At 37.0% G+C, this 24,818-nt stretch overlaps 3 protein-coding genes across 8 annotated transcripts; 1 reads left to right on the top strand and 2 right to left on the bottom strand.

Annotated features, from left to right (window-relative positions):
- Nucleotides 1–119: 119 nt before the first annotated feature.
- On the bottom strand, nt 120–5,847 carry LOC107269974 (probable cytochrome P450 6a13). Its single transcript, XM_025087370.1, has 7 exons — nt 5,762–5,847; nt 3,885–4,099; nt 3,635–3,801; nt 3,146–3,551; nt 2,819–3,037; nt 2,023–2,274; nt 120–1,636 (listed from the first exon to the last, which is right to left on the bottom strand). Exons 2-7 carry the CDS (start codon nt 3,997–3,999, stop codon nt 1,395–1,397), a joined length of 1,401 nt encoding a protein of 466 aa, XP_024943138.1. The 5' UTR covers nt 4,000–4,099; nt 5,762–5,847; the 3' UTR covers nt 120–1,394.
- On the top strand, nt 4,730–24,684 carry LOC107269967. The gene is made up of 41 exons (XM_025087358.1): nt 4,730–5,112; nt 5,191–5,527; nt 5,607–5,880; nt 6,017–6,177; nt 6,257–6,425; nt 6,496–6,692; nt 6,813–6,939; nt 7,018–7,207; nt 7,293–7,435; nt 7,526–7,724; nt 8,635–8,981; nt 9,759–10,569; nt 10,671–10,859; nt 10,948–11,183; nt 11,315–11,526; nt 11,787–11,863; nt 11,919–12,115; nt 12,202–12,362; nt 12,449–12,617; nt 12,698–12,891; nt 12,960–13,089; nt 13,151–13,340; nt 13,409–13,551; nt 13,630–15,605; nt 16,035–16,107; nt 16,219–16,226; nt 16,276–16,284; nt 16,789–16,806; nt 16,895–17,019; nt 17,063–17,097; nt 20,986–21,211; nt 21,296–21,531; nt 21,696–21,907; nt 21,999–22,072; nt 22,144–22,361; nt 22,485–22,811; nt 22,988–23,181; nt 23,272–23,398; nt 23,523–23,712; nt 24,140–24,282; nt 24,552–24,684. Exons 1-41 carry the CDS (start codon nt 4,836–4,838, stop codon nt 24,663–24,665), a joined length of 9,435 nt encoding a protein of 3,144 aa, XP_024943126.1. The 5' UTR covers nt 4,730–4,835; the 3' UTR covers nt 24,666–24,684.
- LOC107269973 (nose resistant to fluoxetine protein 6) lies at nt 12,795–23,376 on the bottom strand. Of its 6 annotated transcripts, none has more exons than XR_003060357.1 (11): nt 23,168–23,376; nt 17,861–18,516; nt 17,497–17,782; nt 17,080–17,406; nt 16,824–17,017; nt 16,594–16,735; nt 16,201–16,533; nt 16,025–16,133; nt 15,831–15,962; nt 13,401–13,635; nt 12,795–13,320 (listed from the first exon to the last, which is right to left on the bottom strand). XR_003060357.1 is itself a non-coding variant. In XM_015744477.2 (8 exons), the coding sequence occupies exons 1-8, from the start codon at nt 18,577–18,579 to the stop codon at nt 15,901–15,903; spliced, it is 2,172 nt and encodes a 723-aa protein (XP_015599963.1). In that variant the 5' UTR covers nt 18,580–19,461; the 3' UTR covers nt 15,828–15,900. The 6 variants fall into 6 exon arrangements, 1 of the variants encoding a protein (XP_015599963.1); XR_003060358.1 differs by having other exon boundaries at nt 23,300–23,343; XR_003060355.1 differs by lacking the exon at nt 23,168–23,376 and having other exon boundaries at nt 12,795–13,323; nt 17,861–19,461.
- Nucleotides 24,685–24,818: the final 134 nt, after the last annotated feature.

Below are 24,818 nucleotides of genomic sequence, written 5' to 3'. Positions count from 1 at the left end.
TCATTTTTCTATCTTTTATCTGCTTATTCCTATTCGACTATCGAATTATGAGTGTCTTCTCTCTGAGGAAAAACAGATGGATGTATTAGGCATATAAAAGATTATTTTTCACTTTAGTATTTGTTTGTGTTATTACATCTAAGAAATTTGTATGGATGCTAGAACATTGTCATTTTATCATTGCGTTCATGCTTACTGCAAGTATTTGTGGGATTGGTAACTTGGATAAGTCAATCTATTGCTGCGTTACTATAGATAGTTATTATTTAATTGATGATTAACTTTCGATTATTGGTATCAGATACTTATTATTGTAAAAAACCATCTGGTATTGAAACAGATTGGCTATTGACCGCATGTAAAACTACAGATTGTCTAGATTGTTAGGTTTCAAAACAGTGTACGTATATATAATAAGTGTATCGATTAGTTATGTTATTCAAAGTCACCAAAGGATTAAGTTACATCATTACATATAATTATTCAAAGTTTTGATAACGTCACGACCTAGCAAGTAAAAATATTCTTGTTTACATAAAGTACTTATACTGATAACGCATTACGAAGACACAAGCAGCTAATTTTTTTTAGTTGTGGTCATTGTCGGATAATGTCAAGATGATTACAAGAAAGGGGGTCAAGGATTGTACGATGCGATTTCATGACTGGGAATCTAATTTAAATTTGCCTTCTACGCTTTATGCTTGGAATTACCTATCTTTTATCTGTAATAATATTCATGTTAATGTTGCGTCAATGTATACAAACTTCAACAGTATGCGCTATTTTTAGACGTAATATTGATAATGAAGTGGATCCCTCCAACCACTCTAACACTCCATGAAGCAATCGATATCATCAAATGCGTATGAGTCAAAGTAAATGACGTTTAATATCCAAAAGTGTATAGATCTAGTCCCTACTAAAATTCGTAATACCGATGAATATACGTAGCTATTGGGTTTAATAAGAATGTCCGTCCAACAGGAAATAATAAATCTCCATTTCATAACAACACAGTGGTGTGAGATTAGTGCCGTGTTTTCGTGGTCATTAGTTAGGATTCGGTAGCTTAAAATAGCTGTTCGTGACTGTAGTATATATTAAAATCTAGATTTCATGATTCATCGTGATTTTATAGTAAGACGCATTTTTTAAAACTTGAAACAATGGGCCAATTTACAAAATGTATCTTTTATTCTATTTAAGCCATTAAAAAATTATGTATAAGTCATGGCGCATACTTATGTGCTAGGCGAATGTCCATTTTTGATTTATTATGAACAACTCATGAATCTTGTTCATCGTATGTGATTAGGTTTGACTTATAAGACTTTCTGAATATGAAATATAAATATCATTATTCAGGTATATAAAGATAAAGAACTGTACGCTTAGGCGCAATAAGTTCGAATAAGACGAGCATTATTGTGGAGATCGTAATCATCTTCAGGAAGATTCTCTGCGCGCTTGGCGCGATGACACATTTTCAACCAAATCCCAGACTTGCTTGTGAGAATATTTGCAGTCGGATCATATTTAATTGGCGAATTCATTTTGGAACTTGGTAGCACTTTGTAGCTGGATAATAAGGCGACCAAACCAGCTTTTGTCTGCGTATATGCGAATCTGGTTCCTGTTTATTAACATAGTAAATAAAAAAGAAAAAAGATAAGAAAGAGTACGATAATTATCACGAATGAAAATACACTTATGGATAAACACTTTATGTGACTGATTTTAAAAATAATATATTGACCTATATGCAATTAGCGTTTAGAATGGTCATTTACAGAATATATGAAATGTGTTAGAGGAATGCGAATACACACGTGCCTGAAAAGTATGTCACATAAAAACATGCGTAAAATATTTATTATACCATGTTAATGGATAACAAGAGAATTTTTAGTAAAACCCTGATGCTTGCTTTAGATGAACATTATCGGTAATTCCTGGTGGTGATTATTCACTGATTCGAAGACAGTAATATTAATGAAAAGCAATATGTGAATGACTTACCGATACATATTCGTGGACCTTCGCCAAAAGGCAGGAACGTGCAGCTTTCACGGGTTTTACGATTTTCTTCTAGGAAACGATCCGGATCGAACACTTCCGGTTCTGGATAATAAATTGGATCGTGATGTATGGCGTAAATTGGTACAAGAACCTTTGTGCCTGTTTCTATTATTGTTTCTGTGCCTGGAATTCTGTACGATTTGTTGCACATCCGTGGTACCATTCCAACTGGCGGATGCTTCCTCAGCGTTTCTAAATAAGATTAATGATAAACTTTTTTCACTAATACACAGTTAGTAATTATCTTTCAATTGATATATCTAAAAAGTCGATAACTAAGTTTGCTGATTTATCAAAATGCCTATTTTACTATGTTTACAATAGGCATTTTATCGTTGATTAAATACAAATAGATTAGACATGCCCGTATATTCTGTGCTGTGCGATTTAATATGTACAACATCATACATACTGTAGTTGATACCGTTAGTTTAGCAATGACTGTTTATACGAGTAAACGAAGTAATGACTGTTTCCACTCACAGATGGCAGCATTCTCAATGACGCGTCGGTATCTCTTACTCGTGCGACAATTTACACGCAACCAGATAATATAGGAATGCTTGGTCTATTTATCTTCAGTCAATCATTTTCATCATATGATAAGATTATCGGCTTTCTATTATAAAGAGATATTCTGACGATATGAATGACGGAAATTCCGCGAGAGGCACTTATTGAACATGAATTAAAAAACTTGTATTTCTATATAAATTAATAAGATTTTGCAATTTACCCCGAATCACACGATCCAAATATTCCATCTCTGATACAGCGTCGTAAGAGAGACGTCCATATTTTTTTAATGTTGTTTCTATTTCCTGATAAAGTTTTTCTTGAATTTTTGGATTGGATGCTAATTCGTACATGGCGAAGCTCATGGTGGTTGAAGAAGTTTCGAAACCAGCAAGAAAAAATATGTAAGCCTGAGCAGCAATAACCTTGTCATCTATCACTGAAATAAATTAATAAATTGAAACATACGGATATTGTTTTTTTTTTCAATACAAAACTTTACCTATATCAGGATCTTTTTGAAAATCATTCCCTTTCTGAATTCCACGCTTCTCTTCCTCTTCTTTGAAATCTTCATCGTTCATACGTTTTTGATTTTTAATTTGTACAAGTAGTTGCATAAAATCGTGTCGGAAGACATTACTGTGCTCACGATACTTGATCATGTCTTTGACCACATTCATAAAATATGCTGTAACGTCAGGAGGATTGAGGCTCATTTCCAGCCATTCAAAAATTCCAGGCATGTACATCCTGACGAGTCTCTTGAGAGCGATAATCAGTGAAGGATCAAGTACTTTTCTACAAACTGCTCGAAACTCAGAATCCTCATCTTGTATTGTATTAGTCTCTAGCCCAAAACAGCAAGTAGCAATGACTTCTGTAGTGAATTTAGCCGTTAAATCACGAAATTCTACGATTTCCTCATGATCGGCATATTTACAAACGAATTCCTAAAGATAAAGGGAACCGAACGTGATAGCCATATATGTATAGTCACTATAAATATGTCGTAAGTACATCCAATCAGTCGAACCTTGTACTTCTGAGATGACTCTGCAATAAGATCAAACATATTTCGAATCTTGACTGACGTGAAGGCTGGTGTCAATTTCGTACGCAGTACCCGCCATTTTGGACCCCACAGGTTAATCAGATTAGCACAAAGTGGATCCACGTTCTCATTCATAGCTATTCCTCTCCCTTGAAAGGTTCAGGGTTTATCCCATATGAGAATCACTCGAGTTAATAGGCATTGCCAGAAGCAGGAAGATCCTTTGGCTTACCTTGAAAGTGTACATAGTCCTTGACTATAATGTGTTTAATCAATTTCGGATCCCTCAGAAGAAGTACGGGAGTCCTTAATTCGTAAATTCCTACGCAACTATGTCCTTCGTACATCCTATAGATGTCTCGTAAACCTTCTCCAATGGTGATCCTCAGCAGAGTAATGTCCTTAGTGTTGCCAAAAAGAAGACTTGGCTCAGGATAGGGAAGATTTCTTGCACGCCAATAATTATAATTGTATGTTAGGTAGTAATAAATAAGTATCACCGTCGATCCAATTATGGAAAAGAACGTTAGTAATATCGGTAACATTTTAGAATTAATATCTTTGACATAAAGTAGAGAAGCACTTGACTCGACACTGTAAAGGATATTTGTAATCTGAGTCCTGCTAAAGACTGCCTGTTCTCTCTAGCGACTTTGATTATACAACGTTTAATGACTTCCAGCTCAACGTATCAGGAAGTGCGAAGAAACTGTAATGGTGGTTTAGAAACCGCGTCGCCTTGCAGAATGTAGGAAATGACTTGGAGAAATAGGAAGTTATAACTGTGCTACCTGTAAGATCATTGCACTTAAATAAGACATTAAGGATTTGCTATTGCCTAGTATACATTTTCTGGCTATAGACAATTTTTAATGTAATGATTTAGATGGGATAAACGAGTTGAATAATCATTTTATCAATGATTTAGGGACTGAAGTCATAACTTTGTCTGATCACATTGTATTTACGTAACTGAATTTTATATAAAAACTTTGATACCATGCGTAATGTTTTTAGGCATTTTTAGGTTTCCTGAGTATTCATATTACTTAATAATTATTGGGTTTCTCGTCTATGACAGGAGCAAAGTTCAAGTCTAATCTCGGTGATTCTATCGTAAATGTGTTATCAGCAACACACATTTGTATTTATATTGTAACAAGAGTATTCATATATAAGTTAGATGTTCTTCTATATCACGATAGTTATAATGAATTCGGCATTAAAGAAGGGCCTCCCGTTTCTACTGGCTGTGCTTAGTTCAGTTAAGCCGTCGATGGTTGAAGCATATAGGAGTGTTTTACAAAACTTATATTTGAGTTCAAGTTTTTCAGCATTGGAAATTGAAAATTTACTCGAGAACAAAAGTTTTGATTATTTAGAACTGAGTCAAAAATGTGCGAAAGATTTAATGTTTTATCGAACGGGAATTCAAAATCGAGAACTATGGGCGATGAAAAGTATGATATTGAATTTTTTAATTGAAAAGTATTATATTTTATGAAACAATGCTCTATGTGAAAAACTAATATTTACAGTGTTAGACGCGTCCAGCAAAGGCCAAACTGGTATCTTGGAAGGGAATGTAATAAATCTTGGAAATTATGACGAATGTGTGACAACAAATTATGCCGATATACAAGGAAGATATTGTACTTATACTTTGTCAGTAGCCGATAACAGTGTACCATTAGTTTTCAAACCAACATTGTCGTTTTGTCTGCCTGCATCCTGCGACATAAAAGATCTAGAGCTTTTAGCTAATAGCACAATAGTGAGAAATCCAACTTTCCAAAAATTCGGAATTTCTCCAGGATTCGCCACGTGTTCCAGTATCGAACCATTAAAATGGTTATGGGCAGGAATTATCAGCGTGTACTTAAAAAATTATTAAATTTCTTTTTGGACGAAAAAAAGTAAAAATAGGAAGTAATACAAATTTTTCTTTCCGTAGGTCGCTCTTGGCTATTTTAATTCTCTTCGTTGTTTTCTGTACAATCCTGGATACTTTATGCTCACCGCAAATGAAGGAAAAAGGTTTTCTTAACATTGCCAATAAATTTTCAATGTATACGAATGGTCGAAATATACTTAGCACTAAAGAATCACCAAATACTCTGTCGTCATTGCGTGGATTGCGATCCTTAAACATGGTATGGATCTTTCTGGGACATCAGCACGTCATTGAAATGTTGGCTCCGACTTTCAATTCTGCAGAAATAGTTGATGTTAGTACATATATGTATAAATATAATTATAACGAACGCTTTGTGCAAAGAAGTACTCATCTTTGTGCTTCTGATCGAACGGCTCTCGATTATACTTAAATTTAATAAGGATCGTAAAAACTGATGTTTGTTTCAGTGCATCCAATCCTGGAAATTGATGTACATTTATATTGCTCCATTTTCTGTGGACACATTTTTCACCATAAGTGGATTTCTGATGAGTTACTTATTTATGAAAGAAATGGCTAAAGGGACAAAATTCAATATCTTTCACTATTACATTCATCGTTATATTAGGTCATTAAAGATGATGAATATCGGTTTGTTATTCATTCTGTGAAGAATATTTGTGATTTTCATCGTTCAATTTTTATAGATTAACCCCCTCGCTTCTCATTGTTTTGATATCGGTGCTTTATATATATCCAAGCTTTGGCTCTGGACCTGGTTGGAATTTTATTATGAGTTACACTTCTGAGACTTGTTATCAGAATTGGTGGGCAATCTTACTGTATGTTCAAAACATTTTTAGTAAAGGAAATACGGTAAGTATCTTTTAACAATTGATTAGGAATAATACATAAAATATTTTATTAATTTATTTTAACTACGCAGTGTTTAATACATACATGGTACTTGGCTGTGGATATGCAACTATTTTGGATATCACCAATAATCCTTTATCCTCTGGCACGAAAACCAAAAATCGGTCTCGCAATATTAGGATTATTTTTCATAATTTCCATTGTAGTGCCAATCCTGGTTTTCATTTCTGGTGATTACATAGTTCCTCTTTACGATCCTAAAATGAGGTAATAAAAATTCTTGCTAATATTTCGAATGACAAATATACATTGAAAATATAAATGTATCTGGAGCTAGTAGTATCTAATAGATAGATTGCTTGGATTAAATAAGACTAATATTTTCAGTTCTGAAAAAATTATAAATCAATTTGCTGAATTTTATTCAGTAACGTATACCAGAGCTGCACCGTGGATAGTTGGTATCTATCTTGGATACAGAATGGCTGCAAAGAAGCCTAGGAAGTTGAAGAAAGTGATTTTCATAATTATATTCGTTATCCTCGTATTTAATTTACTAGTCGTAAAAATCGTCATCTAATTGATTTTTCAGATTGAATCGGCCTTTTTTTGGTCCTTAGCAATAATGGCTTTTGGCTTTTGCATTTATGGCCATTATGTCATTAATCAAACAGTACATCATCGTCATATGATTTTTGAAATTATTTATGTTGGCTTATCAAGGCCTCTTTGGGGAGCTGGGATTGCTTGGATTATTTATGCAAGCACCAATGGCTACGGAGGTATGGATATGAAGATTGATATTAACTATCAATGCATTAATAAATCACAACGACTTTATTCATATGTCCATTTTAATAATTTTAGGAATTATTAATACAATTTTGTCAATGCCAATTTTTATCCCAATGAGTAAAATATCTTATAGTTTCTACTTGACACATGTGGTCGTGCAGATTATTCGAATTGCAACATTTCGTACCCCAGTGTACTTCTCACTAACTAATATTGTGAGTACTTGATTGATTGAGTTTATATTAGTACTGCAAAGCGCGAAACTTGATTCATCAATTGTCTCCAATAATTTCTATACCTTATAGATGAGTGTTTCTCTCTTCAACATAATAATATCCTCGGTAATTGCCATTTTATTGAGTCTCTTTATCGAATCGCCTGTGTTAGCACTGGAAAAGATGATGTTAAGAAAAAATCATGAAAAAAAGAGCGAGTTAAGTAAACAGTTGTGCATCGACAACTCGAAGAAGAAGCAAACGACAGAAAAAAATAAGAAACAGATATAAGATGCCAAAGAAACAAATAAGATAAACTAATAATACAACGATTTTAATTCTTTTGTTAACGTGTATACAAAAGAATGTTATAATAACGAAACAAAGAATGCACATATAGAATTGTAAATATGATATAGGTTAAGAAAAGACAATAAAATTCTTGTTTCAATAAAAAATGCTGATTAAAAATCTCTTCAGTATTCATAGCAAAGATATTTTTAATAATAGAGATTTCAAAGTCTGTCAAACTCTTGGGAACATAGTGAGAAGAGGCCAAGAGACCTCTCTAGCGTATGAGGGCTTAAGGAATTCGCAGTGACAGATCGGTATATTTTGGTCGTCCAACTTTATAAGTCGAAAGCTGAGAATTTCGTTTGGTTGATTATATAACGGAGCCAGCGAGATAGCCAGGCAACCAAGTAGCTAAGCAGCCAAGTGGACGGGTAGACGGGCATCTCTAGGCAGCCAGTGAAGTACTAAGAAGATGAGGAACCGCGTGGCGTTTGTGCGGCGCAGTCGCTGACTGAACTGGCGTGTTCAAATGTTGATGCTAAATAAAACTTCTAGCTGGTTGGGATGATGCCATATGCTCTAATTCTGCGGTACGGTGGATGGCCGGGAGGCACCTTACGACGACGTCGGTCCGGTAGTCTGGTGGCTCGAAGCCCGAATACGAAATCATCTAGGAGGAGAGCACGCCGATATCATCGGCCCTTCCTTATAGATTAGATTGTAAGATCGGAGTCAATGTGAAGGCCCACGGTGTGACATGGCCCTGCCCGATCTGGGCAAGTGTATCGGGATCCTCGTGTTGGCTCTATTGTTATTACTTTATACGGGTTACGCGTTCAAAATACGTGATGCTGCTGGTGTTGTATCTACGGAGCAGAGTAAACCGGTTTGTAATCCATTATTAGGCAAGTGTAATGACAGGACACCGGTTCCTGTATCCTTGAGAGGAAACCAGGAAGTGCCTGTGGGAGGAAGGAAGATACACCCACCTGTGAAATCGGATGAGGATCTACAGGAGTCGAGGAAGATCGGATTCAGGAGTGATAAGACTGTCAAGATAGTTGAACGCTCGAGGATACAACGTAAGACTGGTCCTGTTCTCAAAGTTGGTGCTGTTAGAAATGTGGTTAGGGTAAAGGTGGCGCCGGTACAGGAGGAAGAGGAAGATAATGGAGTGGAGGGGATTGGTAATGGGGAGATGGTAGAGAGAGAGGATGATGATGATGATGACGACGACGAAAGTGAAGATGAGGTGAGTGAGAATAAAGACAGTGAGGATGAACAGATCTACGGTGTCTCTGAGAAGGGACAGTCAGATGAGGAGGACGACGAAGATGATAATGATGAAAATAAGGATGAGGAGGAGGATGAGAGTGATGATGATGACGATGATGATGATGATGATGATGATGATGATGATGATGATGATGATGATGATGATGATGATGATGATGATGATGATGATGATGATGATGATGATGATGATGATGATGATGATGATGATGATGATGATGATGATGATGATGATGATGATGATGATGATGATGATGATGATGATGATGATGATGATGATGATGATGATGATGATGATGATGATGATGATGATGATGATGATGATGATGATGATGATGATGATGATGATGATGATGATGATGATGATGATGATGATGATGATGATGATGATGATGATGATGATGATGATGATGATGATGATGATGATGATGATGATGATGATGATGATGATGATGATGATGATGATGATGATGATGATGATGATGATGATGATGATGATGATGATGATGATGATGATGATGATGATGATGATGATGATGATGATGATGATGATGATGATGATGATGATGATGATGATGATGATGATGATGATGATGATGATGATGATGATGATGATGATGATGATGATGATGATGATGATGATGATGATGATGATGATGATGATGATGATGATGATGATGATGATGATGATGATGATGATGATGATGATGATGATGATGATGATGATGATGATGATGATGATGATGATGATGATGATGATGATGATGATGATGATGATGATGATGATGATGATGATGATGATGATGATGATGATGATGATGATGATGACGATGACCAAGATGATGAAGACGAAGATAAGAGCGAGGATAATGATTTCGATGACAATAAACATGCAGGATCAGATACAGAGAAATTTGAGAACAGCGAAAATGACGAAAATGACGACGAATCCGAAATTGAAGTTAAAAAAGAACCAATAAAATCTGAGAAGATCAGAAGAAGTATGGAGAGCACAGAGATGAAAGAAAAACGAAACATTAAAATCTCAAAAGAAGTGTCAAAAGACAAAACGGCTGACGTCGATATCAAAGACAGCGAAGAAGAACAAGATAATGACGAAGATGAAGATGAAACTCAAATCAAAGATGAAACTCCTCCGCCACAATCACCACAAAGAAAATTAGAAAAAGTACGACTTGCGAATAAGTCAAAATCCATAGAAATTCTTCATACAAAAGGAGAAGCGGAAGTGGAAGTACGAACGGAAGAGCCAAAGAAATCCGATGTAAATAAAGCAGAGCCTCCAAAGGTACCAAAAGAGCCGTCCAAGGTAAAACCAACCGCATATAAGGAGGAACTAAAACCGCAAACGAAAGTGCAGAAAGAGAAAACGAAACCGAAATCCGAAGAGAAGGCGAGAAAGGATTTAGAGAAATCAAAAGTAAAGACGTCTAAGGAACAGGTGAAGGAGACAGTAGAAAAATCGAAAATGAAGTCACCGGAGACAATGCCGCCTGTAAGAACACCAATAAAAGAGCAACAAGAGAGTAAGTTCAATTGCCAGCAGTGTATTTCGATAAGCTACAAGAATTTGTGCCTAACATTTTCAACTGCCGAAACATGTTATGCATCTTCTTTCAAATTTCAGAGACCGATCTAAAGGCAAAAAAGAAGAAAATAGTGGAAGCCTCGATAACATTAACAGAATTAAACGACATGATTCTACAGGTACCAACATTTTTACCGAATTTCACAGCTGTTGAAAATCCAGTATGTCAAAAGCATGGAAAGATATTCCTAAGACAATTACGTGGCTTCAAACTTTGGGCTCTTCAAAGTGAGTTACTCGTAAGGCTAAAGTTAAATAAAAGACAATGACATCCTAATCCATGATTAGGATATAACATACTTAAATTTGTTCTTAGTGCTGGATTCAAGTGCTAAAATACCGTCAGGATTACTGCGTGGAAATGTTAATCAATTAGGTGATTTTGACGAATGCCTGGGTATAATGGCGCGTGTGAAAGTCGATGACAAAACCATAAAAGTTCAGGGAAAGTATTGCCTGGCTGCAGTGGACCTGCATGCGTCACGATCAGAAGCAAAAGTCCCAGTGAATCTGATGCAAAGTCGGGCCTTCGTAAGAGGAAGTATTCGCGATGTAAGTGCGCACGTCAATTATTTCTGATAGGTGTAAACGAGTCCATTAGAAAAATTCAATATTTTATCCTTCCTTTACCAAAGAATACAAGAGATATTAATTTAATCTAATCGAACGATATTTTACTTTAGCCAGGACACTTCATACCCAGATTCACTACTTTAAATTGGGCCTTATGCCTCCCTGCAGCATGTTCTGCCGAAGATGCCCAAACAGCAATGGAAAAGACTCTTGAACCTTATAACGTGTCGTCCGGAGTGAAATTCTCAGTGAACGTCAACGAAGATATGTGTTACGTTCAACAAAAGACTCAGACTTATTCCAAAGAGACTATAGGAGTACTGTAAGCCATTATTATTATGTACCTAGTATATACGGGGTTAAGGCCTGCTCTGATTGAACGTTTGGAAAACAGAGGTGCGTTCCAGTTAAGATGAAAATAGATCTGTGCCGGCGCGACAGGATAGATTAGTACGAGCAGGGAATTCACTTTAAGAAGAGCCTTGGCCTTGCTCCATGTATTCTAATAGATGCAGATCATTTAATGTGTAACATGCGTGAATATTATCTTAAGTTAATCTGATCGATTTAATTTTCTTTCAGGTACTTTTATGCTATGACGTTTTGTCTGGTGCTGATAGCAACCTTGAGAGACTATTGCATCAGTGAGCAGGGAAAAGGTATATTTTATAATTTAAATAATAATAAGATTCTCATGGTTATTATTGTTATTAGGCTCATACTCAGAAAGGATTATAATGGCCTTTTCACTGCGAAGAACTACCAATGCACTTATTAGAAATGCATCCAATAAAGGAGACATTAGATGCATACATGGAATCAGATCGCTTGCTACCATTTTTCTTTACGTGGCTCATAAACTTATACCTGTATCAAGGATGTCATTTGCAAATCGAATTTTACTGACGGAGGTAACGAATGAATCTTTCTGATTTAATGCTCCGAGGTCGTTTTTTCTATTGTTTTCCATTAATTCTTTAATGTCCCGGTGTGACAGGTGGCGAATAATCCTATCAGCTCTGTTTTGAGAGTTTCTTTGGTTTATACGGATTCATTTTTACTTCTTAGTGGAGTCCTCACGGCATACAATATGGCGAAGGAGATGAGGACTCGAGGAGAAATTCGATGGTTCTGCAGATTCGTTTCTAGGTATATTAGGTAAGATCAATTCTGAATTAAATCGATTTTCATTGTTCCACAGTAATTGCCAGCAATTTTTCATTACTTCATTATTTATATTTTAGGCTGACACCTGCATTACTCGTTGTTGTATTTTGGTACGCATTTGTAATGGAACATGTCGGTTCTGGACCACAGTGGAACAGCATCGTAAAGAATAATGCGGATATATGTAAAAGAAATGCCTGGACTAATGTATTATATATACAAAATTTCTTTCCATTTGAAGAAATGGTGAGGAGGACATTTGATACGAATTTTTCTTATGTTTGCTTATTATATATGTAATTATGTCCATATGTTCGTATGTTCAGTGCGCTACCCATACACATCAGCTGGCTCTTGATATGCAATTATCATTGTTGGCACCCATGCTCGTCTTCTTTCTTATTTGCAAACCAATAATTGGCATCCTGATAATATTCTTTTTATTGCAAGTATCGGCTACTGTACGTTACTTGTCAACGTCGAATAATTATTTGTCTTTAGTGATATTCCATGGAATCACGTGAGTACTTAATGTTTTCTAAACTTATGTTAATTATGTTAATTAATATAAATTTTTTCTTCAATTAGTCTGAAACATCTGTACAAGACAGCCAATTTGACTTATGCATTACCATTGCACAGAGCTACGCCCTATTTATGTGGCGTTGGACTTGGTGTACTTTTAGATTATACAGGAAAAAATATTCGAATTCATAAGGTATGAATTTTTGAAAAATTTTTCACAGATTTCAGATAGATCATTATATCTTTTATATCAGATACTCGTTATATTGGGCTGGCTAATAGCATCAGTCTTGGGGGGATGGTCGTTATTCTCACCCTGGAAACTCGCCAGAAGGGATTACGTCTACGACGTCGAGGATGCTACTCATTTTGCTGTGATCTGTCCAGTTTCCTGGTCCTTGACTTTATGCTGGACGATATTCGCCTGCTTTACAAATCATGGTGGTAGGTTTATAGTTTGTACTATTTTTGTTAAACTATCATTTAAATAATTTAAACATTTACGTGTATAGGTCCTGTGAACAGAATCCTCTCCAGTAGATGGGCTGTAATATTCAGCAGGATATCGTATGCTGTTTATTTGACGCAATTTGCTGTTTTCTTTTACAACGTTGGCACCACTAGGTATCCATCCGAGTTCCAGATTCATAGGGCCGTAAGTATTAATGGCTCTACGTACTCTTTGAAGATTCTTTTTAAATGTCACTTTTTATCGCATTAAATTATTTTGCAGATTGACCTGTACGAAGTTGCTGCTGTTATATTGGTATCGGTGGTGCTCACTCTATTTTTTGATATGCCAATGCAAGAAGTCAAAAATGTTATAATGGAAAGTAGTGACGGTCTGGTAATAGAAACAACGAGTGAGGAGAATAAAGAACATACGCAAATGGATGGGGGAAAGGAAGAAAAGTTGCCTAAGGAAATAGGGGATGATGAAGTAGACTCTACTGGATGGGATTGGCAGAAGGATATAGCAGAGGGTGTTTCGAGGAATGATAAAAAAGAAGATACCGAGGAAGATGACCCTATTGAGATTTGGAACTTGAAGAAACAGGAAGTTAGACGGAAGTCCCTGATAAGACGCGATGCTGAAGATAAGGAAGAGATTCCTACTTGGGACTGGATAAGAGGACCAAGTAAAAGAGTATCTCGTGAAGAAGAGATCATTGAAAGGGGCCCAAGGGGTAGGGGTCGTCAGAGAAGTTCTGTAAAGGATGCCGATGAGGATATCAAAAGAGCTCAACAGCAGCGTGAAGAGGAGTTCAGGAGAGACAGGCGATCTCAGTCCAGGACAATAGATAGTAAAAGATCTTCCGTCAAGGACAACGAGGATCCTTCCTGGGAATTTTTAAGGAGGGAACGATCTTCTTCTAGACCTAGTGAAATTCAAAAAGTCAAGGAGGACGATGCTAGGCAATTTAAACGAGAAAGATCAGAATCAAAGGGAAGATCCATACGGGAACCCGACGAGAATCCATCTTGGGAATTCGTAACTAGGGAACGTGCATCATCCAAAGGATCAGAGTCAAAAAGGGCCTCTATAAAGTCTCCATCAGAGGAACTCAGACCTATGCGTCAGAGTTTGGAAAAGCCACTGGAATCAAAACGGACGTTTTCTTCGGGGAGTGAAGAGGAGTTAATTCCACGAGGAAAATTGAAAATGGAAGAATCATACGACGAGCCAAGGAAATCGGATGAGGAAAATTGGGAGGAAGCACTGAGATTACGCAGAGAGAAATTAAAATCACAGGATGTACCGTCTCAGGAGCCCGAAGACGGGGCGGAATGGAGAGTTACAAGAAGATCCTCTGCAGAGGGTAAAATAGCATTGCTCAAAGATACAACTGACATAGACGTAATGAATACCTGGAGGATCCCACGAGTATCCCGGATGGGTTCGTCGCAGGAGCCTAGCGAGCCAGAGGATGATGTTATCCATTCCCCCAGGAGGGATGATTATCGCGAAAAGGCACTACCCTTCGACAGGGAGGAAACACAGAGTGAGGAAGAGAGTAGCTGGGATAATTCTAGACGAAGGTCTTACACCAGTGGCAGTCAGCCCACTTCCCTGGAGGAAGAGGACGAAATGTCCAGTTATGATTTCGTCCTGCGGAAAGAAAGTAAAAGGACATCACTGAGGGATCTAAGTAGATTAGACGATCCTGAGATAGAGGAGGATTCCGGATGGGACCTGGTGAAGGATGATAAGAGTGATTCAGCTCCAAGAAGTTCTTCAGGACTCTTCAAACGTGAATCCATTATAAAGAGTCAAGCCAGTGAAGAGGATCCTGAATATTTACTTCCGGAAAGACCAAAGCTAGTAGAACAAGAGCAAATACATCCATTCAAAAAAGCTTGGCAGGTGCAAAAGTCACGATCAGAAGAGGAAGGACCTTCCGGTTTTTTAGCGAAGGATACTAAACCATCCAATAGTGGTTCCACTAGCAGACGGGAGGACGATTCGAACGACAGGCGTAGAAAGGATCCCACGGGAGGACATTCGAAGGATCTAGAAAATTTTCTTGGGGATGAGAGAGAGTCCAGGTCTCAGAGTGAGGATAATACTCCAAGCTTGAAATCCGAGACTGACGAGGATTCTTCAAGATTTCATTGGCCCAGCGAGGACGAGCAGTTGGCCAGTTACAAGCAGCAGCTGAGAAGGCGATCCGAGGAGGCGAACTGGGACTGGGAACAGGAGGAGACTTGAGGAAGAACGTCGAGGGAATAAACTGCGACGTCACTAAACGATATCTATATCCAAAGGAAACGATCCTAAAACCTCAACAAAGATTGGGAACAGAGTGGGAAAAATGCATCGTCGAGATTTGTGGACATAAGAGATGGTACTCGTCGATACTAACATGAGGAGTCACTGGTTAATGACAATTAAATATTGATTTAGGATAATCAGAATAAAGAGAGGATACGTACTCGTTTTTGTCATTCCTTTTTTTTTTATAAGACTTATAGACCAAAAAAGATTCAACTTATACAAATTTGACTATGCCTCCGTGGTGCTGTTAGTATCTATATTAATCTTTTTACTGGATACAGCTTCTTGCCCTACAGAAACATCAAGTTATGCTAATTAATCTTGCCGGTTTCGAGAAATAATATTTACACACCTCTACGCAGTAAAGTCTTCTCCAACGCAAGTATGGGCGATTCAAACATGGTTGAGAGGATGACAGCACCGCCAAATGTTAAAGTAATGTGTGCCAAAATCTCCTTGAACTATAGAGAATTGCTATTAGCTTCGCATTATATTATTAGAGAAGATGTGATATAAATTAATACTAACCAAACTAAAATTGTTCAGATACTCAGGTGAGCGAATTGTTGCCACATTGTGTAATTCAATTAAACCATTAATCAGGTACGCTGAGTAAGTCAATCTACTGATTGGTGTCAATGGTTTCCATGTAAGGAAAGTCTTAACAGGGCCCGCGTTATCAGTAATACATGCTACAAGCACCCAGCCTGTACCAAGACTCCACATGGCTCTGTGCAATGACGAGTAGATTGCAGCCTCAATAGTTGTAAAATTTTTTCTTGGTCCATAAAAGACACTTATGGAATACATGGATATCAGTAATGACAAGCTCCCAAGAAACCATCCTATCTTTATAGTATTCTAAAAGCATAATTAATGATTATTACTAAATTATGCTAGCCTCCAGATGATGTTACGCACCTTGGACAATTTTAATTCAGCTATTTGTATACGGTAAACAACGTAGCCAAAAATTATACCGAAACAGTAAGAACTGGCTCTCATGTGAGTCTTTATGTAACTACCGCGAAAATACTCATTCGTTGATATATCTTTAATTTCGCTGAAAATAATAATTTTAAAAATCTTTTTCACCTTCTCTTATCCTTGATATAGGTTAAGAGGATATGCGGTGTAAGTAAAGTACTTACGAAGTATAAATCATGAAGGTAGGATCCAGGTTGTTTAAGAGTGTTACTGTAAATGGTATTAACATCGACAGGGTCGTCACCCCTGCCAAAATAAATTCTCCAGGTCTGCGCCATCTCCATAGAGGATACACGACTATGGGTGCCAAGATGAAGAGTTGCGTATCTACCGAGAGGTACCAAGATTGGAACATGCACTGTAAATAAAGACGACCTAATATATTTTCTGTGAATTTTGACAGGGGTTGATTTTGCGCACCAGGTTATCAGTGTTGACGTAATTATTTACGTAGAGAAGATTCGTCCACCATGAGCTCAAGCATCTTTCCTTTTCGAGATCCATCCTATACCACAAAGGACCTTTATCCAGTTTTGGTAACCACGTCATGTACAGACCCAACATCACCATGTAAACTGGGGTCAATCTGATGTATCGGAAAATGTAGAGAAATATGAAATTAACGTGACCCCTTTTATCTAATTCACGTAGCAATAGACGAGACATTAGAAATCCACTGAGCAGTAGAAACGTATCTACCAGTAGTGGATTATTCAGGAAAACTGAGTTCTGAACTTTGCTGACAGCCTGAAACGTACATGGAAGAGATACTTACGTAATTGCTTAGTGGAAAAATTCCAAATTATCAAAATCTTACATAAATCCCAGAGCACTCACCTCCTCCCAAAAAATTCTGTTCAGCACGGGTCCACTCACTACGAATATCAGCGTGTGTCCGGCTACTATCATGAACATGGCGACACATTTGATTCCTGATATGCATTCGAGATTAAGACCATCGTTGTGGCAGGGTCCGCAGAGTTTTTTAAAATTTGATATTACTGAAAAAGCCAGCATCACTTGAGGAAGTGTGCGTTTAGGAACCTCTTCGTCATTTCGGAGATATAGCCAGTGAAAGATAGTTCCGGCAATCATGGCAGCAGTAATACATAATAAGATACATCTAAAATCAAAATTATAGAGAATTATAATGAAGTTCATAAATTTGCACTTTGTTTTCCTCGAAACTTCGTTATCTTACAAATAAATCACGTCCAAGGAATCGGCGTTCAATGGCTTCCTGGTGTAGCATGAATTTTCCGGAATCCTGGGTGTCAATTTAAGTCTGGATCCACTGAACGCAACGGCGAGGACTCTCCTGATGACATCCTCGACATCTTGGGGAGCGCATGCAGCAGGCACGCAAATTCCCCAGTGCAATTTCGTAATCGTGTCCTGGTAGCGTTCCTTCGCTTTCCGGAAGTACTCCCAAATGCTACCATCCTTCTCAAGATATATATTCGGCACGTCGATGTTGACCTCACCTAGACAATACTGACCCCGTAATCCTGACGGTGTCTCTTCCTCCTTCACGTTGCCGATTTCCAGGCACTCGTCGAAGTTACCCAACTGATAAACCGAACCACCGAGAACGCCTTCGGGGAACTTCCCAGAGGCGTCGTAGAACTTGACCGCCCAGCTTGTCAGATTGTGTAACCCGTTAAGCATGAGTTTACATTGATCCCTGCAGGAGCTGTCATCGATCATCTCAATGGCCTGAGACATAAGGCTGAGATCCCTTGACAGTAACGGCAGCATATTCTCATTGTACGTGTCATAGACCAGATCTTCATTGACATTTTTGATAACAAGAGGAGCATCGATTTTCAAGACATTTATCGGATCGACAGTAAACGCCTGGGGCAAGAACAAAATAATTACAAAAACGCAATTAGACACAATCTGTTTTACGTTGCTCATCGTTCCTACTGTTATCGATAATATTCTGTCTACCGCTTTTACAACGATCAATTTAATTTAACATCATTAATAAACGGTTCACAGTAATTTTATATATCAACCACACTCTACAAACATTATATTTATTTATGTCATTCGAAAGGTATCTCGTGGCAGAAGCAAACGATACTAGTCCCACTCCAAGATCAACTGACTACTCTTGCTTCCAGTAAGAAAGTTTTATGAGAAGCGACTGTAAAGACGAATAGCACTATTTGTACTCTGTGTCACTGTCACCTTGACGCGCATGATTCGCATAAGAACTTAAGGTCACATTAGGTGATTATTAAAATTTTATATCTATGTAACTCCTAATAGGATTTATTTAAAATCCACCAAGTTTCCTATAGAAACGCGTTAACTTTCACTCTGTGGTATTTTATCGTAACGTTGATATATTTAGATTTATATTTGTCGAATTTTCAATGCTGATTCGATAAACTTAAGACGGTTTTCTTTTGACTGGCCGTGATGTAACGACGCGTCGCGGCGCATGCACCTTATTGCAAATTAACTGTATTGACAAATCAGCAAGTTCGAAGTTGCAAGAATGCAGCGAGGGATCAAGTTTTCCTACACCTATAGTACGAGTCGAGTCATTTCTCATTCGAGTTATCTAAGAGTGGGATAAACTCGTCTAGGTCTGGTTCGATTACTGTTATTTTCTATACACTATTCCGTATGGACTCAACAATTCACATTTTATGACCAAACTAGTGATTTTTAAAGTTTGAACTTTGTTTCGACAACTCAAAAACATGTTTTTCGTAATTTAGACATTTTATATTTTACTCCTTTAAATATGCCGTCCACATACATTTATTCAAATCTATCGATAAGAACCATTCTGCTGTTGATTATGTTAAATGAATTCACGTAGTCATATTGTTTACTGTGTACCTGAAAATTAATATTAGCTCATCCGCATTTCTCTTGTATTATTCTCCGTGAACTTAGCACCTAGGACAATTTTCGAGGTGTGAATAGGTGTTGACGAATGGCTGCAGTCCGAACATATGACGACTGCATGTTATAGTTCAATTAGGAAATGCGGCCCTGAATTGATGTCCATTCTTTGTCGAGTGAAAATATGCAGACGTCATCACATTTACCAATTTACGTACTGTACAGACAGTATTGTAGTCTCTTAATATTCTCAAATTGTCACGATTCACTGTAGGCAGTACGAATGTTCAATATCTTAATTTGCAGTGTAAATTTTCGTTTAATAAAAGCAGTTGGTGATTATTAATTTTTACGTGACGCTAAGGTAACGTTAAAGTATAATTTTACATGTTTACATATTGAACTAAAAGATTATCATTGCCGATAGAACAATTTGTAGACATTCCAAAAGAAAAATTCGAAATTTCGATTAATCCTTGATTGGTACAAATCCATTCACGTAAAGGTGGTAATTTCTAACGCTATACAGTTATCATACTGTAGATTTAGCTATAGTGTTGGTAAAGAGAAAGTCATTCGAGGGACTTTGCTATTTGTACAAGCCTCCACGTGTCCATGCGTAGGTACCTGCGTTATTCGAGAAGAAAAAATAGAAAGAAAAGGAAAACAAGATACACGTGTATTATTATTTCTCGAATGTTACTCAATGATTCTAGTAGTTGAACAAAGCGTTGCGTAATTCTTTTACAGAGAAATCACAAAAGTACCTGTTTGCACTTGTTTTCTCTTACTATGCATGTATGCACAAAAGATTGATCCAATAGTAAAGTAGATTTGCGAGTGAATAAACAAAATTTTTATTTGATATTTTCGTAATGCATTCAAGTGCATTTATGTATCTACGTAAAGAGAGGCTGTTTTTGGTATTAAGGTAGTTCATATGGTTTTAAGATTTACGACGAGACTTGGGTTAATATTTGTTAAGTGTGTCAGCACTGAGTAATCATGTCTCAGTATGATAATTTTGTAAAACGTACAGGGTGTTCCGGGTTTTTCTTGCCAAACTGCGGGATAGTTCTCTGTAGTCGGAAATAAGAGAAAAATAAAGTTATATGAAGATTGACTATGTCATAGCCTTATACAGCCATGCTGAAAATGTTTTCCATATTAGTATTCATTAGATAATGTTTCAATATGTTTACTATTCCTTCAACTGACAGTTCTTTCACAGGAATTCCGAAAATGTAGGAGTAAACCAAGAAGTCATTATGTAATTTCGTATTTTATAATGAATGCTGCGGTTTACCGCAGGAACATTTTTATGAGTAGAACAGGCATGTTCATTTAATTATTAGCATGACTTTATTTGCGTTACTCCAGTACAAGATAGGATTACCAATATGCGCATTGATAATTCAAAAACGATTCTGTTATCCGTTTCTTTCCAGAAAACTATTTTGAAGTGAGGAAGTACTTCTGATAAAAATGAAAACTCTTACAGACATTCACGTAGTCATTGTCCTTCTCGTTTCCGGTGCTTCTCTAAGCTATTCCAAGAATTTCAATTGGATCACCCAAATGGCATCATACATGGAGCCAATATCAGCAGAAGTAAGCGAAAAATGTCGAGAGGACGTTAAAGAATTTTTATTCGAAACTCAAAACTTGTCTATGTGGGCAGTGAGCAGTAAGTAAAAAAAAAATTTATATAAAATTCAAATAATAAGGTTAAGGCCCTTGTTTCATTGCAATTCCTAATTCTTTCCCTCAGTGATGGACGCTATGGGAAAGTATCCGTCTGGTGTATTGTCTGGAAATATTCGGTCAATGGGAAGCTTTGATCAGTGTCTGAGAGTGCAGCATCCCCAAGAGAAATATCAAGGGAAATATTGCTTATTAAGATTGCATTATTCAGCGTACGGAGAGAAGGAGCATCTCTACGAGAGATTCATCAGTCTCGTGACGGCCGAGAGAGGAAAACTGGAGACCGGGGACGATTGGCTACAGGTATATTGAAAATTATGAATAAAAGAAAAAACAGCATGGGAACAAAAGTAGACAGTAAGATACTTCGCAAAAATGACGTCTTACATTACCCGCGGGTTTCTTTAACGTAAAACACATAACGTCTACCCGATCCAGATATAACCTAGTTATTTCATACTGTACAGGGTACTCTGATACTCCCAACGTATTCCTACAGCGAATGGGCTCTCTGTATTCCATCTTCTTGCACGGCTCGGGACGTAAAAATTTTATCGATGAACGCTATTGAGAGAGCAATCTTTCCTAGTGGAATACACATATCGATTTCATTGGACGAGAGTAACTGTTATGTTGGCTCAATAAGAAGACCCTATCAACTGCTCGATTTTTTAGTGACGTAAGATATATGCATATATACCTATAACTTGTATAGATATTTTTTATTATATTTTCTAATCATTACTCTTCTCTCTTCTTCATCTTTTTAGAATTATTCTAGTCGGTCTCTGCCTTGCTGTCGTTACTGGTACTGTATGCCGCAGACGAAGCATAGATATAGAAAGTACGTATGGTCAAGATTATGTATAATTATGACGCGTGGAAAATATTGTAACATTAGTCTAAATTTAATAGAGAATAAATGCGAGAGCGACAAACTACTTTGGAAAACACTTGGCTATTTTTCTCTGTTTGACAATTGGGGACGTTTGGTGAATATGGAAACTTATCCAGACGATTCCATAACTTGTCTCGAGGGTATACGTTCTCTGTCCACACTCTGGGTGGTAATGACACATCAGATAATACTGATTAGCCAATTACCGTTCATCAATAAATTGGAAACTATGCAGGTACGTCAGTAGTTACGTACTCGTAAATATTAGGAATTTCTGGTTAGGCGATAAAGTGTGATAAAGTCCATTGATATTCTGTGTATTCGTTTCTTTTATATTAAATTGCTCTCTGAATTTCAGACGCATAATAATTACCTCTATTACGCATTATGGAACAGTTACTTCAATGTTGATACTTTTCTACTCGTGAGTGGCCTCCTACGCTCATACACTTTAATGAGAAACTTGGAAAAGGGATCGGCAAGTTTTGTCAAATCGGCGTTACAGAGATATTTAAGACTTACGCCTACTTATATTTTCGTTATATTGTTCTACGTGACGATCTATGATAGACTTGACAATGGACCAGCTTGGAATTATTACGTTACGAGAAACAGCGAGGCGTGTAGAAGAAATTGGTGGCAAAATTTGTTATACGTTAATAACTACGATTCAGGGAATGATAAGGTAAGTCAGCCTGTGCACTGCAACCCGTCATATATCTGTGAACTAACTGTATCGTTCTCAACTACTATTCGCAAATCACTTTATTTTCGCGTGATATAATTGACAAAAAAAGAGAAATACAAGAAAAATATATCGTTTGTCTAATTCGCATAACAGATCCCTTTTTTTTTTTGTAGTGTATGCTCCAGTCCTGGTATCTATCGGCTGATATGCAATTATTCTTGACTGCGCCATTAATCGTTTATCCATTATGGAAATGGAAATACACAGGAAAAATGATTATAGCTATCGCACTTATATTCTCCATTCTTTTACCGTTCGTTACCACTGTCATCTACAAACTTCCTGGAACTTACGTATTTTCTGTGAGGTAATATCCCTTGTTTGATGTACACTCCGGATGTATGTATATATATGATTTTTGTATTTCCGAGTACGTTAAGAAATTTGAATCTTCTAGTAATTCACTCCTGAACGAATATGCTCACCGTATATACATGGCTACCCACAACAGAATGTCACCGTACCTGGTAGGACTGTGTCTTGGAGGAATACTCCATGAAAAGAGGATAGTGCGATTGGAAAAAGTATAAAAATAATATCTATTGACGTCACAGGCGAAAAAGTTTATAAAAATAAGAAAAAAAGATGTTAAGGAAATATTGATGAATAATGCACATTCAATAATAACTTTTTTACTTTGGTTCACAGTGGAAAATAATCCTTGGGTGGACTTTGTCCTTGGCGGTGATGTATGCCTGCGTTTATGGTGCAAAGGGGATTACTTCTATTCACCATCCGTACGATCTATGGGAGGCTGCTACCTATGGTGGTTTCCATCGTTTTGCCTGGTCGATTTGTGTCGCTTGGATCGTTTATGCCTGTCACACGGGTTACGCCGGTAAGTGTCTGACTTTATCTCTTTCGTATACCTACTGCAGCCTCTTCCTATGCAATGAATAAAAATTGATGAAAAGATCACAGTCACCATATTTCATGGTTACTATGTAGGCGTATTGCGAAAACTTTTAGTATCGCCGACCTTTGAGTGAACACCATTGGGTATTGTGCTATGCATAGCCTTTTATGTTAATTGCAATCGCATTGATCGGGTCCTCTGAAAAGCCGGTTATTTGTTTACACTTCTGTATCACTTTTTGTAATATATAAATACATATGCATGTATATAGTACTGGATGATTTGCATATCTATTGAATACTGTAAAATGAACTTTAATCTTCGGACACTTGAAAAATTATCATATTATTAGTCTCTTAATTTTAAGGAATTTATTAAGGTTATAATCGAAAGGTGCTTCTTTTTCTAGGTCCTATCAATGCTTTATTGTCATGTGGTATTTTCAAGATATTTGGCAAAATAAGTTACTGCGTGTATCTCACACATTTGGCGGTGTTGCTTTACAATTCTGCAGTATTGCAGTCACCTCGACAATTGCACACATACATAACGGTAGGTTATCTAGTCGTCTTCAAATATATACTTTTGGCATAACACCTCGAATAACATACATTACTGCGCTTTCTTGCGATTTGCTAATTTTCCTCTCGCATGACCGAATGTCGTTCTATGAAATAATGCTAATATAATGTTTTGGATGTCAATTATGCATTTAAAAAGAATTGACAAATTACATGTATAAGTCTGGACGCTCATTGTCGTCATATTCCTGGTAAAAATATGAAAACAAAAGGTATCCTGATTAAATATTCCTGTTGCAGATTCGCGATTTTCTAGGAGATTACGCCATTATCTTTTTGATATCTTTGCTGGTCTACCTGCTCGTCGAATCGCCTTTTTCTCATTTAACTCGTTACATGTTTAAAAAGTATTAATAAAAGAACAAATAACTGAGTCCCTAGTTCTTCTTTCCAAGTAAATTGAGGAGTTTACACTACGGAAGCTAGAGCCATGTAAACGGAACACTATCCATGCAATCCTCTATGCAATGGGTAATTGCGCAAGTGTCTACCAACGGTTGCTTAGAC

This window comes from Cephus cinctus, unplaced genomic scaffold (assembly GCF_000341935.2).
Source record: "Cephus cinctus unplaced genomic scaffold, Ccin1 Ccin1_scaffold0693, whole genome shotgun sequence".
In the NCBI taxonomy this organism is placed as follows: domain Eukaryota; kingdom Metazoa; phylum Arthropoda; class Insecta; order Hymenoptera; family Cephidae; genus Cephus; species Cephus cinctus.
Note: the sequence above shows the minus strand (reverse complement) of the source record. Positions and strands in the feature narration are given on the sequence as shown.

Excerpts from the sequence above, each read along its gene's own strand:
- LOC107269973 (XM_015744477.2), bottom strand. The coding sequence starts at position 18,579 with ATGAGCAACGTAAAACAGATTGTGTCTAATTGCGTTTTTGTAATTATT. Across the intron at positions 16,736-16,823 it reads ACCTTCATGATTTATACTTC|CGAAATTAAAGATATATCAA; the intron begins GTAAGTACTTTA and ends TATTATTTTCAG. Across the intron at positions 15,963-16,024 it reads GAAGACTTTACTGCGTAGAG|GGCAAGAAGCTGTATCCAGT; the intron begins GTGTGTAAATAT and ends ATGTTTCTGTAG.
- LOC107269974 (XM_025087370.1), bottom strand. The coding sequence starts at position 3,999 with ATGTACGAAGGACATAGTTGCGTAGGAATTTACGAATTAAGGACTCCC. Across the intron at positions 3,802-3,884 it reads GGACTATGTACACTTTCAAG|GGAGAGGAATAGCTATGAAT; the intron begins GTAAGCCAAAGG and ends GAACCTTTCAAG. Across the intron at positions 3,552-3,634 it reads AGTCATCTCAGAAGTACAAG|GAATTCGTTTGTAAATATGC; the intron begins GTTCGACTGATT and ends CTTTATCTTTAG.
- LOC107269967 (XM_025087358.1), top strand. The coding sequence starts at position 4,836 with ATGTTCTTCTATATCACGATAGTTATAATGAATTCGGCATTAAAGAAG. Across the intron at positions 8,982-9,758 it reads ACGACGAAAGTGAAGATGAG|GATGATGATGATGATGATGA; the intron begins GTGAGTGAGAAT and ends GATGATGATGAT. Across the intron at positions 12,618-12,697 it reads TCTTTCCATTTGAAGAAATG|TGCGCTACCCATACACATCA; the intron begins GTGAGGAGGACA and ends TCGTATGTTCAG.